We start from the raw sequence: 17,735 nt of genomic DNA on the forward strand, positions 1-17,735 counted from the left end.
TAATTTTCTTTTTTTGTAATAAAAATAATACAATCCAAGTGCAATGGCTGAAACCACTTGTACGTCCGCCATGCTTGCCTCTCTGAATAACACTGACATGTGGATGGCCCGCACTTTGTTTGCCGAGCATTTGTACGAGCCTCCGATCCATGGCGAGCGGCCAACATGTGGATCCACCTTTAGAAATCAAGAAAGTTAAAATTGATCGATACGCGGTCTTAAAATCGATAGCATTTTCATATTCTACATATCCGAAAACATAAAAATGGACCCTTTTATGTTAGAAATCAAGAAAGTTAAAATAAATCTATACGCGATAATTAAATTGATATTATTTTCATATTCTACATATCCCAAAACATAAAAATGGATCCTTATCTGTTAGAAATCAGAAAAGTTAAAATTAATCTATACTGGATCATAAAATGTAAATATGTATAGCTGTAAGACAAAAAATGTCGTCTTTATACGAATATAAACGTATGCCGATGAGTAATAATGTCAGAATCCATCCATTTTTTTAAGAGAAATTTTTAATAACTTAAAATGCATTTTAATTGTTTCTTATTTACAGAAGAAGTTTTGTCACAAATGCAGAAATAACAGATTTTGTTTTTATTAAATTCACTTCATCACCTTGAAGCTGAAGATTGCTTTCATTAAATTTTTAAAACAAGCCTGTCAAGTAAGCACTGTCACTTGTGGATTGAATTAAATTGAATCATAAAGTATTATTTTTATCTTTCAAGAACTCCAGCACAGAGTTTATCAATCAACAAACTTTTGTATGAAGCAGCTAACGATTGAATTCTTCATCCTTTTCAATGCAAAGCTGTTTAAATAATCTGTCATTCAATGATTTGCTTGTGATTATGTTGTTAGCTTTAATTATATATTATAATGAATTATGTAGGCGTGTACTTAAATTTTGCAACTAGATGTTGACGATGGATAATGCAGTGTACTGTTAAAACATCCAGCACCTCCTTTTTTAAATAACCAAGAAAACCTCTGTAGCACCCTACCATCGCTGAAGCACCATCTGTGGCTTCTGATAAGATATTTCTTTTTCTTTAAAAAACTTATTCAATGCTCGAAATATTGATTCTCCTTTACTGTCAGTATTATTTCACTTGCCAGTATAATTAGTTTTTCACCAATAGTATGAGGTTTTCCTGATTAGGCAATCATTAACGAAATATTGCAAGAAGCATGCCATTGCCATCTAGTGTGGTTGCAGTTAAAAAGAGTTTTGCCAATGTCGGTTTTTAATAACTTTTTCTTGTAGTGTTCGAAAATAAGATAAATCTTAATCTTGTTTATCACCATGAATTTTAGTCAAATGTTTTTGTAGTCTGAAAGCCTTTATAGCTTTGTTTAATAAAACTTTATGGCAAATCAGGCACATTAGTAATGTGCATGCATCTCAATAAAGCCATACTTCAAATATTCAATACTATGTTGTTCACATTTTTTCCTTGGTTGAACCATTATTATCTTTAGAAAAAATTAAGGTAAATAAATATGAAGAAAAAATAAAAAATAATATAATTAAAAGTGAATTTTCCTAGCTTTTAATTTTACAAAATCATTTACCGAATCTTCTATGTCTAATTCAAACCTGGTTTTAGTCGGTTACCTGCAGCAATGCTCTTAGTGCTAACGTGTTTTGGAACGACAATTCAGTGGCACCACATGAACAGTAGCAGTTGCACATACCTCAATGCAAATGAGGGAGTATGTGGGAACATACTAATCATATGCATACATAAGATACTTTGTAATCTCTGTTACATCCGTTACTGTCACATATTAGGAGTCTCTACAAGTTTTACTTTAAGACCCAAACTCACTTAATAACTCTAAAAGGCCTTAAATCAAATTAAAAAATAAAACTATTGTGCCAAGAAGAAATGAATCCCACAGTGATATAATTAGAATTAGAGTGAAAAATCAAGTAGAATGTGAGAGAATTATAAATTAGGAGATTTATGAATAAGAAAACACCAAAAAAAAGTGTAGTAGGCTAAGCACTTTATATTTAAAGTGACTAAAGAGGTAATTGATGAAGAAACAAAGAACAATAAAAAATGTTTGGATACCAAAAGCTAAGGAACAAGAGAAACCAGAATTGATATAGAACAATGATGAAAGAAAAAGAAAGAAATGCTACAAGACTATGGGAGGAGGTAATCTTTTAAGTGATAGTATAGGTAAGAAATATAAATAAAATTCCAAATAATACTTTGAATGTTATTGATCAATTATTTTCATTCCATAAATGTTTCAATATCAAACATGGTACTTTTAGCTATCTCTAAATCATGTTGTAGTCATGAAATGATTAACTCATATAATGGATAACTAAAAGGAATCATCTTGAGAAATTTGTTTCTAAAGTGAAGGAGCTGGGGATAATTTTATTTTCTCAACAAAGTAAGCATGATCTACAACTTAGTCTAGTTATAGGGGGTAGCCTATAGCCAAAGGAGTTGAGGTGTCGCCTTTAGCAACTTCATACCTGCTGTGGCATCGGTTCGAATCCTCCCTGAGCATTCATTGGACATTTCAGTAGGGAAGTCGACTTTTATTTCATGGCGGACCCACAGAATAAAATCCTGACTCTCCCATGATAGTTAAAATAGAGAGGTAATCCCTATAGATAATCCCTCCTCTGCTTATGTCAGAAATAAACAGGGGGTAAGAAATGTCTAGTTATAGAGTGCACTCTATATTCTGACCAAAGAGTGTTATCAAGAAATAGCACACATCCTTGCGTCATTGCAAAATCCTAGATACTCCATCCTCTTAACTTTAAGCATTCCAAAAAAGTTCTCATCCTGTTGGTTGACCCCTATCTCTATTGCAGGGGTGGTCAATCATGATCGACCAGTCGATGGCGAGGCCAATTTGGGTTGATCGTCAATCGCTCGCAATATCTGAGGTACAATTCTGTGTACCATGGACTTTGAAGTGATTCTAGAAGTCAAAACTTTTGAGTAACAGTTTCAGACATATTTCATATGGATCAAAAGTTATTAATTATTCATGTTCTTTTAATTCCCCTGGATGTGAGTTTTTTGGTCCTTTAAATAATTATTGCTGTTGTTTTTTACATAGGTAGATAAGCCGTTTATCTGTATTTCAGTATGATTTGTACTCTGTGAACTATTGATAGATTAGCAAAAAGTAAGTCATATTATTCTTTCATGAAACATTTTCCTGGCCAAAAAAGAACGCGAAAGTGAAAAATTGAAATCAAATTATCAGCCATACTCTGATAATTTACAGCTTTATAATAACTTTTTCATATTTACAATCAAATAGTACAACAACTTACAAATCAAACTTTTGAAGAGGGGAATTCAACCAATTTCCCAAATTTATCAATAGCAGAAAATAAGGATGAAGACATAGTTTCTTATTATGTGCACTTAGATACTCTCCATTCAGACTTTAATCAACGATTTGGTGATATTTTGAAAATAAACATACAGATTGGATTTTGGATTCTTTTTCATTTGTAAACACAAAAGAATTTCCATAGTTACAAGAAGAACTGATGGAAGTAACTACAAATGATGAATTTAAATTTAAATGTGGCTACCAACAATTCTGGCTGCAAAAGGAGATCCCTAAAGCTTATCCTAATATTAATTAGGCTATAATTCAAAATTTCTTAATTGAATTTCCTTCATCATATTTTGTGGAACATGGGTTCAGTACGGTATCTAATTTATTAACAAAAAAAAAGAACAAATCAATTGCAAATAGTCAATTGTGATGATTTAAGATTACAGCTGATGAAAATAGAGCCGAGGCTTACTAAATTGGTAGCAGCACCCTTAGTTCATCCTTCTCATTAAGATAATTTCGACTGTTTCAACTTTTTTTTATACTAGATTCTATTCTGAGTTCAGTAAATAGTTTTATAATTTCAGAGTTCAATATTTCTAATTTACACCTTTCTTTACTATGTTTTACGGAAAAGGTAGAAACATTAATACATATATATTTCCTATTAATTGCTATTAAAGGTATAAAAAAATTAATTTCCTGGGGGCGTGAAATAATATTTTTTCTTGAAAGGGGGGATAGGACAAAAAAGTTGGGCATATATAGCAACATAGCACTATGTTGAATTACCTCATTTATTTGATCATTTATCTTGTTTAGTTATTTAAGTGATGGATGGGAAAAAATATTTAAATAATAAAAGACGAAAAATTATTCTCACTTTGAATGATATTTTGATAGAAATATCAATCTCAATACTTCATTGTATATAAATATGAATGGTGCTTTTCTTTTTCTTTTTTTTTTAATTGAATTTATTTAATTCATGAAAATATGTTTCATTATAATAAAACAAAGTATTCTTTGAAATAACTTAAAACCCTTACTTAATTAACAATTTATTGGATGGTATCAACAATAAGTTGTAAGTTTTTCATTAGCATAATACTGATTCAGATTGTACCATGTATGTTTTTTACCTTGCCATATTGTTTGTTTTTTCAGACGTTATCAGTTGAGTTCGCTCATGTTCCTGGAGGTAAAGATGCTATTGCAGAATATATGTTAAGCCAAGATTATGTCATTGACAGTGAAGTTACAAATCCTCTTTGGTTAGCTAATGATTTTATTTTTAGAAAGATATAAATTTTTTGTTTTAATTATCATGGACAGGGTGTCAGCCATTGGTTTCTTACTTGAAATAGTAATTAGTTTCTGTTTGTTTATTCAAAACTTGTTCGGAATTAATTCTTACTTAGTTTTAAGTACAGGCTTAGTAAGCTCAAATATAACTCATTAAAAAAAAAAATTATATTTTATTTATAGACAAGAAAATAACGTTAATTAAAAAAAAAAAATGATAGGTAAAAATACTTTACTTTTCTTACATCTTCAATAATTGAATATGCCTTGTCTTTATTGATTGAATAAGTGCATTATTTTTTGTGATATTTCATGATATATGATATTGTTGCCTGCCATTCTATCCAAAATATAGAATTTTATGTTTAACATCTTGTCCTTTAATGGTAACAAAGTTTAAAATTTTATTTATTTTTTTTTTTTAAATGTAAATTTGATTTCGCTTATTTGGCTTATTCATTAAAAATATTCAGTAGAATCCCAATAATTTGTCTTTGGAGGTCTGAGTAATAAAAATAAATTATTACTTATTCACTTGACTGAATTCTTCTGGAATTGTCCAAGTGAAATAAGATAACAACAGTAACTATAAAATTTTTATTTATATGTATTGGGGTGCTTTAGACTTTTAAGTTAGTTTCAACTACTCCTTTATAGACAGTTTGAAGTAATTGATTATCAATCAGATGAATGTTTAACTAACTGTATCTATACTCAGATTTGAGAAAGATTTAAAAAATAGTATGTTCTAAAAAGTTCAATTTTGGAAATATTATCTTTATTTAGTAAAATATATATTAATATATCATGAATAAGTTTTGAAATAAAAAATATATCTTACTATAATACTCCAATAATGTTAGCATCAATTTCAGTTTTAGGGATAATTAACAATTAAAGTAACATAAATTCAAATGAAATTTCTTTCCCAAAACTAATTTTAAGATTCCTCTCTTTGTGTCAGGAGATGTTTTTGTTGGTTATATTTGTGAGTTCATTTTTATTTCTGAGTCAACAACAATTAAGATATTGAGAAAAGATACAAGTAGTCCTTTACTTTATTTTATTGTGCCATTTTAAAACGTAAAATCCCTTTCTTCAGGTTTAAGCATCCCTATTCTTCAAATTTAAGCTGGGCTTATCTATTTTTTCCCATTAAGTTTTTCTTCACATGGTGTCTGTTCAAATGGCTCTTGGCTGGTTCATAAAGCCTTTATATTTATGTCTAATGATCATTGCTTGTTTCGCAATATTAGTTTTCCTGACATTCACTACCCATAATTCTGTCATTTGGACATAATTCTAGAAAAGAATAGTTGTATTAGTGAGAAAAGGAATAAATAATTGGCAGGAGCAAAAATTGGAAGTCTAAATTGGAGATACTGTATAATTCAGGAAATAATAAAATTTAAAAAAACATTCTCTTCAGTCCAAAATATAAGTTGATTTAAAAAAATATTGTATGAGTTATAAAAGTGCATTAGATTAAACAGAAGCTTACCTTGATGAACTGGTAAATAAAATCTATTCTCAGCAGGATCAAACTAACCATATGTCCAGTTAATTGATATCCTGGGCTAAAAAAACTAACAAGGAGAAACAGTCATTTTATCACATATATTGATATCTGAATTCTGTTTTTATTATAATTATCCTGAGGTAAGTTACTGATTCCAATTGAGATATTTTTCTTAAATTATTTTTCTTTTCTTTTTGTCATTATAAGCTGGAAATTAGATTTATTAGTTTATACTTGAAACTATAAACTTTGGTTTTGGGTGAAGAAAAGTTTAAACATATAGGAATGTAAATTTGTTTTTCCTTGTTCTCTTGAGTTTTATGGTATTTTAATAATTTTTTTTTTTAAGGAACACAGTTATGAATTGCTTTTCATAAGCTTGTTTTAGGCCAAATGTACCATGCACTTTAATAAAAATAATGTAGAAAGCCCTAAATAAATAAAAAAAGTTAATGATTGCGTACCATAAATGAAAGAAAAGGTCTATATGATTTTTGTAATTATAAAATTGGAATGTTTTCAAAGCCAAGAATGTAGACATTTCTGAAAGAAATTGAAATTTCATAGAAATGAAGGGATATAAGAGTTATAAAAGTCAGATTTACTGGGATTCTTCTGAATTGATATTTGTTTTTGATAATTGCAGCTTCAGCTTAGATATGCATTTTAATGTTTTAAATTTTTAATCATATTTTCCTTTATTAATATTATACTAATCTAGTCGGGTTGTAGTAACTATAAATAATAATACTTATGAATAACCTATTTTAGTTACAAAAAAATTCCTCAATTGAATTGAGTTGTGCTTTTTGCTTTTTGACTGATATATGAGGTTGAATAACATATTACTAGATATTTTAGTTATTCATTTAATATAATAGTAACTGTTGTATTTATTGTGTTTGGTATTGTGTCATAAATCAAAAGTATTTTTTGTATTTCATCTTTATTAAGAAATACTTAAACTTTTTTGTTTCCTATCAGTAACGCTTAATAGTTATTTACCTGTCAGTATTATTTTGTCCACTCAGTGTTAAAAATAATTATGTTTTACAGTATAAATTGGGGAAGTGAGTTCCAAAAGGTACAATTGCCATTTTTTCTTATGATTGATTTCTCTTAAGGTCTAGAGCCAGATTATTTCAAGCCAGAACATTTAAAACTCTTATCAGATTTAAAGACAAAAAAAAAGTTTTAGTTTGAATAAGGATACAAAGTATCTTTTGGAGTTGACCTCTACAATTACTTTTTAATATTTTTGAAAATTTAGTTGTTTGTCAATGGAACTTCTAGTTTAATTATTTTAGCAAAGATTCTATGCTCTATTTTATTGTTATAGCTGTGATATTCTCAGACAAAATTTATCTCTGTAATTTATTGTGAACATTTATACTGATTGTAAAAAATACTTTATTATTAAATTAATGAAAAGAAAGGTGCTTTAAAAATAAATAATATATATGGGATACATGTAGTGACAATTGAAATTTGTAAATATAAATTGTATATAGTAATTGTATAATTTTTCGAAAATTATTTTAAAATTCATTATCAGATATGTGAAATAGTTCTGTATCAATTACTATTATGTTTATTATATTCTGAGATTGTAAAAATAAAACAGTTACATTTTACCAAATTTATACCATTGTGAGGAAAAGTGATAGTAGGGTAGAAATGGTCATTAGAGATTTAATTATTTAGTTATTTTGTGTTAGAATCTTGTTTAAATCTCACAATTTTAAAAATTTAGAATTATTGTTTGTGAATTTGTTCAATTAACCATGACATTATAAGCCTCCTAAATTCGGAGGGAGATAAGTCACAAACTAATTATTTTGAGAAAAACTGCCTTAAACTTTATACTATATCCAAAGTTCTTCATAGCACATGAAGCATTACAAGATGCTTCAGTATTACAATTACTTATAATTTGCTATTATAAAATGTTTTGTTATCTTGTGATTGCTACTTAAATTTCAGTTTTACAATCACATCGCCTTCAAACATGTCACTTATAGTTATTACAAAAGTATAAATTAAAAGTAATTTGTTTTCAGAAGGAATCATCTTTTATAGCTTTGTATTGATAATTAATTAGCATTGTTAAAACAGCTGTTACCGACTGGCTCCAAAAACAGTTCAAATAGATCACCTATTTTGATATCAATTCGTTTTGAATTTTCTCATTGTTTGTTGAATTCTTTGCCTTAACTGTTGAAGTTTCTTTTTTAAATAAAAGTCATGTTAGTATGGTGGAACTGAAGTAAGTTCAGTAGGTGCTTGTATTTAGCAGTAGTTATTTATTAAAGGGTATGTTTTATACAATGGTATTCCAATTGACCTTGTTGGGTGCCAAGATATTGTATTTTTGTCTTCATTACATGAAACAGCATTGAGATAATACTCTTAAAATAAAACTTAGAGATTTTTTTTTACACGATTTAAATTTTACTTTTATCAATAACTGAATCCTTAATAGGATTGAACTCTGCTTTACATATAGAAATGAAATAATTTGTCCCTTTTGTGACTACTTAAAAATTGTAGTGTGCTTTTACTACAATTTGATACCTAGTTTATGTATGTATTAATTGTAAGAAAGTATGAGATGAAAGGATATTATTTGACTTATATCTCTTTGCCTGACAAATAAATGTTTTATTTATCAGTTTTCAAAATAGCCTACATTGAAGAGCGTAAATCAAACAAATAGCTTCACGTAGCCACCAAGTAAATTTGATTTTTCTTCATAACCTAAGTATAATAAATATGTTCTCTATTTCGGTGCCTTATTTGAACTATGATCTGTGACACAATTTCTGGGCAACATTAATAGTTATTGTTCTTGTTAATTAATTTGTTAATTTTGGCTATCTTAGATCTTTAAGGTTCTGCTCATCTTGTCTGAATCGTTTGATCTCAATCCTAGTAGTCACTATATTGTTCTGGATAGGTTGGTCTCAGTGTTTTCATAAGGAGTATGGGGCTGCTTTTAGCAAATTTTTCAGTACTCAATGGCAATATATGAAACTGTTAAGATGTACTTACTTAGTAAGTCATTTCTAAGATGGTACTAGATATTTTATTATCTAGTTATCTAGTTAATATTGTGCAACAATTTTGACTGGAAAGATAGAATTATTTGGATAATTTTAATTAAAATGGAACACCATAGCCCAGAAAAATTTGTAGTGATTTTGTGAAAAAAAAAAAAAAAGATCCCCTATACTATACCCTATAATATTTTTTGTATTTAGTTTTAAAATAAAATTCATTAATAAATATATCTTCCTAATTAATTTTTCAAATATTTTATTTAAGTTCATTTAAATAATATCAATAGTCTTTCTTAATTGACTGCTGATTAGACATAATTTTTTTTTTATCTTCAATATTTCGATTTCATGTTCCTCTTTCAATTCTGTTAACACTAACTTAAACACACATTTTAAAAAAATCCACCCTCTCAATTTTTTAGATTCTGTGCATCTCATGAATTTAGTTTCATTTTAACAAAGGTTTAATTAAGTTTTTGGCAATATTAGTAATGATTATAACTTTTATATATGTAAAAAGCTCGGTTTGTCCAATCAAAATGAAGTGAAGCAAGAGCTAAAAAATATTTAAAGAATTAATTTAAAAAATCACTATTGCAGGATTTTGGGATTTGAATAGTCTTTTTCCTAGAAAAAAAAATAATGATTTTGACAAGTTTTTCATATTCGCTATACACACATTTAGTTTGTCTGTTGAATAGTAAATATCCAATTATTAGTCCCAGTAATTATGAACAAGTTTACTTTTTTTTTCGAATCATGGACCATCCTAGTTTATAATAAAGTACTTTGTAGTATATATTGTGAAAATTAATTAGAACAACATATCTAACTTAAAAGTATTTTTAATGTGTAATTTTCACTGAACAATAATAAAATTTAAATGGAAAGAAATGTAGCAATAAGTTTTTTTATCAGTAAGTATATTTTTTTTTTTATTTTTTTTTTTCTTAAGTTATATTACATTAAAAGAAATATATAAGACTTTCATGAAAATTTGTATTAATAAACATATTTTCAATTTTTATATAATAGATCATTATCTGTTTTAATGGTTTAATCATGAAATATTTGATTCAAAATAATGTGATACTCAGCTCCTGTTGATCAGTTGAATCTAAACTTCACTTACATGTAAGTCTTAAAGTGTTAAGATGTGTTTGATGAAAATCATTATATTTCTTATAGTTGTGTACTATAGTTCAAAATAAATAACTATATGAACTCAAAAATATGAACTGAGTGATTTTGTCATTAAGTAATATCTTGATTATAGTTAGTATCAGTGAAATTGTAACTGGTTATTTGTTTACCAGTACATAGAAAATAGTTATTTACTATTGTGAAATAATGAATGCAGAAATAAACCTATATTTTAAGATAAATTTGTTTATAATTTCTGATCCCTATTCAAAATTTTGTTTCATCTTATTATTTCATCCATATCAATATACTACTATACAAGTAAATTGTTCAAAAGCCATTTATTTCTTTATGTGAAGTGTATGGGTTGCTGTCCCCAAAATTAAATCCACAGAGTTAATGCTGTGATAAGTCGCACTGAATAAGTTAGTGTGAAGATCATTGTGGCATTTTTTTAAACTTATATGGCCCAGTTAGAAATTAAACCTTAGGTAAGTTTAATTCTTCGCTTATTCTGACATTGTGCTGTCTTTTGATTGTGTTTATTTATTTACAAAAATCCTGTATTTCCACTTGTAGAAAATGTTTGTTAATATTTCCCTTTTTCCCAGCTGCCTCATTACCTGTTAAACATGTGCTTGTTTTAATTTATTTATTTATTTTTCCAAATATATAGAAACTGATTTTGCACATGCCAGGTTTCACTGCTGGCAAGATTCAATTCAAAGATCAACACAAAACAGTTTATCCGAGTACTTCATAAGGTTAATTGAATAATTAACTGTGAAAACAGATATTGGCATGCAGTATAAGAATTCGTCAAACATCCTTGTAAAATTTTTCATTTTAATAATTTGAAATCTACATTCTTCACTGAATGGTCATAAAAACAGATTATTTTGACAAGTTTTTCTATCATTAAAAAGCTTAGTGTTCAATAACTCAATGAAAGAGTTGAACTTACATCATCAATAGCCTGAAGTCGTTCTCTGTTGCCTCATGATTAGATTCAGTCTTTTACCATTGATAACTCTTACATCTATCATGAATATTTCATTGTTATAAACAAACTTACAATATGTACAAATTTTCAGTTTTCTTAAATACTCAATGAAATTCTCCAATTTCTTTGCAGTCAAGAAAGTAAAAATGTTTGTCCTTAAAGGACTGTGATAGGATTTGAGTGGTATTCTGTATACCAATTACCTTTTGGATAAAATATGCTAAATAATCATATTTTATTATTCAAAACATTGTGAAAAACTTTCTCTTTTATAATGAAGAAATCACTCTTATGTAAAATGCAACCCAATGTTCTATCTGGTACATCAATGGGGAGACTAGATTGGGTATTTTAAAACCAGATCAAAAACATAAATAAATAAAAGAAAATATTCTAAAGGCCAGTTTAATTTATTCTATTTTATTAATTTTAATATTTTTAAAGTACTTTATTTTTATTATTACATTTTATTTTGGACCACCTGTATCTTGCCTTGAAACAGTGAATATATTTCTTCAATTTTTTTTTATAATTATTTATTCATTTTGTAATCTTTATAAATTCTTAGTACTATATTTTTATTTGAAAAAAATGTAATGGCCTAAATGACTTTTTTGAAATATTTAAATAGATTTTTTAAAAGCCTCTATTGAAACTTGTTGCTAGTCAATCTGTTTTTGGACTGCATATTATTTAAGTCATTTGTAGTCCAAAAACATATAAAATGCAAAATTGAGCTGAAATTCAAGGTTACAGCTCTTTCTATTTCAGAATTCACAAAACTACTATTTTTAAGTTGTCCAATTATTTGTGCCAGAAGGCATTATTATATATATATTTATTAAATCAGATTAAAAAAATTATGATGAACTAAATTTACTGATAATTTTGTTTTAGAAATAATAGAGATGATTAAACATATTTTAACTTATGGCGTCTTGAAATGTGGAGAAAATAATTCGAAGATATGATTGTTTATGGATATTTTGTATGAAAATAATATAAAAAATATACAGTATTGTTATTTAATTTGGTTGAAATTAATAATAGTAACTTTTTTTATTTGAATTGAATTGATGAATATGGTGCTGGACCACAAAAGCTCCTAAGTGCATAAATAAATAATAAAAATTAGTATATGAGACTGTCTAGGTAATGAACCTTAATGGCATTATTATGTTTAAGTGAATTATGGAGTTTCTCAAAGGATTAGGAATAAAAAAAATCCTGCTGATTATATATTTGAGCATAATACATTATTCTCAAAAATTAACAAATATAACAAAGTAAAATCAAGTAACATTTAAAACAATAAACAGTTGAGAGCAGTTAAATATCTTTAACAGTGTTATTGTAATTTTATAATTGGGACATTAAAAACCTGAGTTAACCAACCTTTCTAGCAGTGATTTTGAGTAAAACTGCTTAGAAGATTTTAATATAACCTGCTTCAGACAAGTTTGGCCATAGTGAATCCTTACATTTCACACATTTACATAACAATTAGCTCTAAGAAAGGGATTAAGCCTCTTGATCCACTCTTGCACAGCTAACTTGTGATCAAAGACGTATTGGACTCTCTCTTAACCTGGCTATATCTCCTGAATAATTAATAAAATTTTTTAAACAAACAACATATGGCATAATATACAATGCTTTAACACCTCAAATTTCACTCAATTAGAAATAGTTATAATTGAAGGCTTTTTTATTCTTTATAAAAATAATGATTGTTAAAAAAAAATGCACTCAAAGTTGTTTATTACACATTTATTGGCATAAAATATATCTATATAATATAATTTAACTATTTGTTACGACTTTTTTTTTCAACTTTCCATTCAGAAGTAATGAAATTTAAAAAAAAAAATTATGTGTGAACTTAAAGGATTGAAAATACACAGATACTTTTCTGTAATAATACATAAAATGTTTTGAGCATCAAAGTGATCTATTATTCTCACAGCTATATTATTATTCCTTTACTAAGCTGGTGTTCCAGCTCAGTTTCCACTGATGTAGTATAGGCATATCTCAAGGTATCTCAAAGCATTTTTATACATATCCAATAAATAAATCCTCATTTTATACTTGTTAAAATAATAATGTGAGCTAAATAATTGAATATGTTATATAAAGCTATGTATAGAACATTCAGAACAAATGAAGAGCTCCTTCTAAGAAGGTTCTCACTTACATTTTTTCAAACTTTTAGGGGTATGAAAAAACAATCCTTCCTTTGACCATTTAATGGTTGCATTGACATTAACATATTTTCAGTTTTATTGCCTAAATAAGGGTCTTCTTTAAGGATTAAGAACTGATTGATTGCTATCACCTTTCAGATTAGGTCTGAAAGAAGTCTTCCATGCTGAAAGGTTGTTCTGTTTAATTTTGTAGTCAGAACCCTTTTAGAGGGACCCTTCAAATAACATAAGCATAATGAACGCAGATACAATCAACTTTAACAATGATCAGTGCTTGTTAAAATATTATGTATTCATTTAAACAAAAGATAAAGTTATAATGTAAGTTTGGTAATATTGTAAATAACAAATACCAATTAATATAAATTTAAAATCCAGTTACAATATACACTGATTGTTTCTTTAGAATTATTTTTTTAATATTTTAAAAATAGCTGAACATTTTCAGCTGATTGCTGATCCCTTAATAAGTTACATTTTTGGGAAAACTTCTTAATATTATTAAAATTTATATTCCAAAGCTTCATTGTAATTTTCCGTTTTTTGCTTTTAAAATACAGTAAATCCTTATTAAATACAAATATACTATTAGCCATCTGTTTTGTCCTTTATTTCAACAATTTTATATTTTGTTACTTTCACAGACAAAGTGTATTTTTAAGTAATTTTTACGTTATTATCTCTAAATGGACTTGTCAAACCATGAAAAACTTGTATTAATTTAAACAAGGTATAAGTAATTTTTAAACAGAATAAAACGAAAATGGTAATTAATTCAGAAATTATATATTTTTTTTCTTAAAAAGAAGCTAAAGTTTATTTAATTTTTCACACTTAATATAGGTGTTCTATAGGCTGAAACAAAGTATACCTTTCTCTTATGCATTTTTATAGATACATAAATCTTTCTATAATTTTTTTACTTAAGAAAATATTTACCATGTGAACTAGAATAAGTGAAGTATTAATCAGTTTGTTGATTATTGGATTTAATACCTCTATTAATTCCAATTTGTAATAATAGTAATGTAAATAAAATTTGAAATCCTTATTAATGTCAAGTAACCGTTTCTACCTCCTCTTTCACTGTTATCAAAAAGTGTGTATATCTTCAATAAACCATTTGTGGATACCTGCGTGCATTTACTCTTTATGTAAATCCTATATTTCTCTTCCTGGTATTTATTCTCATTAATTTTTTTTTTGTCCTCAAATAAATATCTTTACCAGAACATTTTTGAATGTCCTGTAAATTTTGGTTTGATATCTGACACAGGGCAGGGCAAAACGTAGTTATAAATAACAGTATAACGGCTAAATTGTCATGAATAAAATGTTTATTTATTATTAAACTATTAATAATTAAACATTTTATCCATTGAGTCATAGTTTGTTTTGTAACTAATTTTTGCTCAGCTCTGATCTGATATATGTAGAAAAGAAATCATTAATGAAGGTAGATGGACCAGGTGGCGGTTAGCCAACTGCTGACTGCTATCCTGTCCACCTTAATTCATTAATTACACACGGTCAATTAATAATCTTCCAATAGGAAAGAGGTCACTGATTTTTAGCTTTTTTAATGATAATCATCTAACCATACTTCATAATGGTTTGAATTATAAATGTTTTGTAATAAATCCATGTGCTATAAAAAGGAAGAATTGGATATATAAACAAAGTACTGCATACTAAATATCATTTTTAGTTATATTTATAATCATAAATTAGAATATCTCTTAATAAATAAGTGACAAATCAATAACACATTTAGCATTTAATCATTAGATTTAAGGGAGTTTAGATGTTGAGGACATTTCTTACTAGCTGTGGTTGGGCAGTTTCACCCGCATTATATTTGTATTACACAAGATCAAGTATATCTCATTACCTAAATAATATATTCGATTAAATCTGTAATGTATGTGGAAAAAATAAAATCAATGAAAAAAAACTTTGCAGAAAGTTTGATAGTTTTATATTAATAATTTTTTTTATGAGCATTTTATGTTTTAAACTAATTTTAAAAAATCATAATGTTCAGTGTAAAGAAAATTTTTAATTCTTTTTGGTATGGTATAGACCCAGGTAAATGCTGGTTTTCTCCATTTATACAAGTATCTATATGGGGAAAGGAAGGAAAGACCCACCCTTAGGACACTTTTAGTCTCTGAGGAAAATATAAAACATAATATTTATTTATTATACCTTATTTCAGTAAAATCATGGAAAATAATTCACCAAACAATAGCTGCACAAATATAATTAAATACAATGACAACACAGATAGTAGTAATAATCTCTATCTTATGATTTTTTTTTCAACAACCCCTGTAATAAAGTAGGTTTTACTATAATTTCTTGATATATCTCCTTTAATACACGTTTTCTAATGTTAACCTGGTAAAGTTAGTGTAATTAGCCTGCTTCCAACAGTGTGAAATAGGATTAATTTCCTATTATTTTTGATATTGATTGATGTTTATGATTACTGATTCATTCAGATTATTAATGGACATAGTTACCATCACCATGGTGATGTTATAAAGCCTAAAATCTTTCTCAATAAATGGTCTATTTAACGAAAAGAGAATGTTTTCAAATCAAACTAGTTCCTGAAATTACTATTTTCGAACAAATAAACTCTTCAACTTTATTTATTACTATACATTTCATAAAAATTATAGAAGTATTAAAAGTAAATAAAACCAGAATAAGATAATTGTAACAGCACTGTTTTTACTATTAAACTGCTGTCTAAGATATTTTTAGGGTGAATTGTGTATTTATCTAAATCAAAGTGTATATTAACTTTTTAACAAGGGATAATTAATCCCGAATCATAATTAAATTATATTTATTTTTTTAAATATTACTATGAGTGAATTGATTGGAAAAAAGACAGATGGATGTACCTTTTATCATTATTTTTTATTTTATATCTGAAAGATTTAATTTTGGTTTAATAAGTGAAATTTGCATACTTATAAAAATAATCTTCTAATCATATTGCTTATTTTTATATGAAAAATCTTTAGGATGGTAACTTAAATATTCCTGAGAAAGATTGTATATAAAAGACTTCTTTCGTTGATTGGATTACAGGACTTCTCATCTCAAACCAACAACATGCCTTAAACCACATTGTCTTTAATGTGGTATAAAATTGACTCCTAAACATTGTCAGAACTTTGTATTAAGTATGCATGTCCGATCCTGTCTTATAGGGTGTAATATTGTTGTAACAATAAAGATTGTGGCCTTCAAAGTATGTATGATTTATATTTGAGTTAATAGTGCTTTCACAAACCAGTGTAATATATCTTAGGATGGTGTACAAAGGGTTTGTGGTATGCTTTTGTTGCATTAAATTATCCATAAATAATAAAAAGTATTATTTAAATATTCAGTCAGTGCTGATTGACACACACATATAGAGGACGGTAGAGGATGACTGGTTCAGGCCTTACACTAGTACCATCGTACACCTGTCCGAGGAGGAATTCTGGACCCACGTACATGCCACCTTCAACATGACTGCTTGCTACACCTGTAAAGTAATTCATAATTTAAAAAACATATTAATATTCATTGTTGACTTCCTTGTTATTGATTAATGAATTTAATGTCTTTATTTAACAGAGTATAATATCCAAGGTGAAAAAGTTAACATTCATTCTTTAGATCTGTTCTGAAGGTTCGAAAGGTACAAGCGGAAAAGGATTGAGGCTAAAAAAAAAGTCATAGAAGCCAAGGGGAAAACCTGGGCAGATTTTGGGCGAAAGATGGAATCAGATTTCTACCAAAATCAAAGATTTTACTGAATCCTAAAGGGATTGAGAAAGGAAAGAACACCAACCCTGAAATTCATAAAAGACAAGAAAGGAAATATTCTCAGGCAGAAGGATGAGATAATGGAAAGGTGGAGGGAGGGCTTCCAAGATCTGTTGACTGAGAATGGACAGACACCTTGTGAAGAGCAGTAGGTCCTTGAGAAGATGATGACTTTATTGATGATGACAAACTAGAAGAAGCAATCTGGAGTATGAAGCTAGGGAAATCTGCGGATAGTGATGGAGTAACTCCTGAAATGCATGGGGCCCAAAGGAAAAAATATTCTGCTGCATCTGCTAAATCTAGTGTGG

At 27.5% G+C, this 17,735-nt stretch overlaps 2 protein-coding genes across 6 annotated transcripts in view; one reads left to right on the forward strand and one right to left on the reverse strand.

Annotated features, from left to right (window-relative positions):
* The window catches only part of LOC106679721 (uncharacterized), a 37,758-nt gene that overhangs the window by 13,810 nt on the left and 6,213 nt on the right, over window positions 1-17,735 (forward strand). The window contains exons 6-7 of one of the 5 annotated variants that reach the window (XR_010843095.1): window positions 4,522-7,058; window positions 7,176-10,622. Coding sequence is in view for 4 of the 5 variants with exons in the window: in XM_014419034.3 (XP_014274520.1) it covers window positions 4,522-4,662 (141 nt within the window). In the remaining variant the exon portion in view is untranslated. Of the gene's footprint in view, window positions 1-1,631; window positions 4,500-4,521; window positions 10,623-12,280; window positions 12,387-17,735 lie in introns of those variants that run through there. The other 4 variants (XM_067046145.1, XM_067046147.1, XM_067046146.1 and 1 more) reach the window with 4 other exon arrangements.
* LOC106679729 (arrestin domain-containing protein 3) overlaps window positions 13,611-17,735 on the reverse strand; it is a 36,231-nt gene continuing 32,106 nt past the window's right edge. Inside the window, exon 9 of the mRNA XM_014419048.2 lies at window positions 13,611-17,140. Coding sequence (XP_014274534.1) covers window positions 17,001-17,140 — 140 coding nt within the window. The 3' untranslated portion in view covers window positions 13,611-17,000. The remainder of the gene's footprint in view (window positions 17,141-17,735) is intronic.

Source organism: Halyomorpha halys, unplaced genomic scaffold, assembly GCF_000696795.3.
Source record: "Halyomorpha halys isolate HHAL.00 unplaced genomic scaffold, Hhal_1.1 Scaffold215.1, whole genome shotgun sequence".
Taxonomy (NCBI): Eukaryota; Metazoa; Arthropoda; class Insecta; order Hemiptera; family Pentatomidae; genus Halyomorpha; species Halyomorpha halys.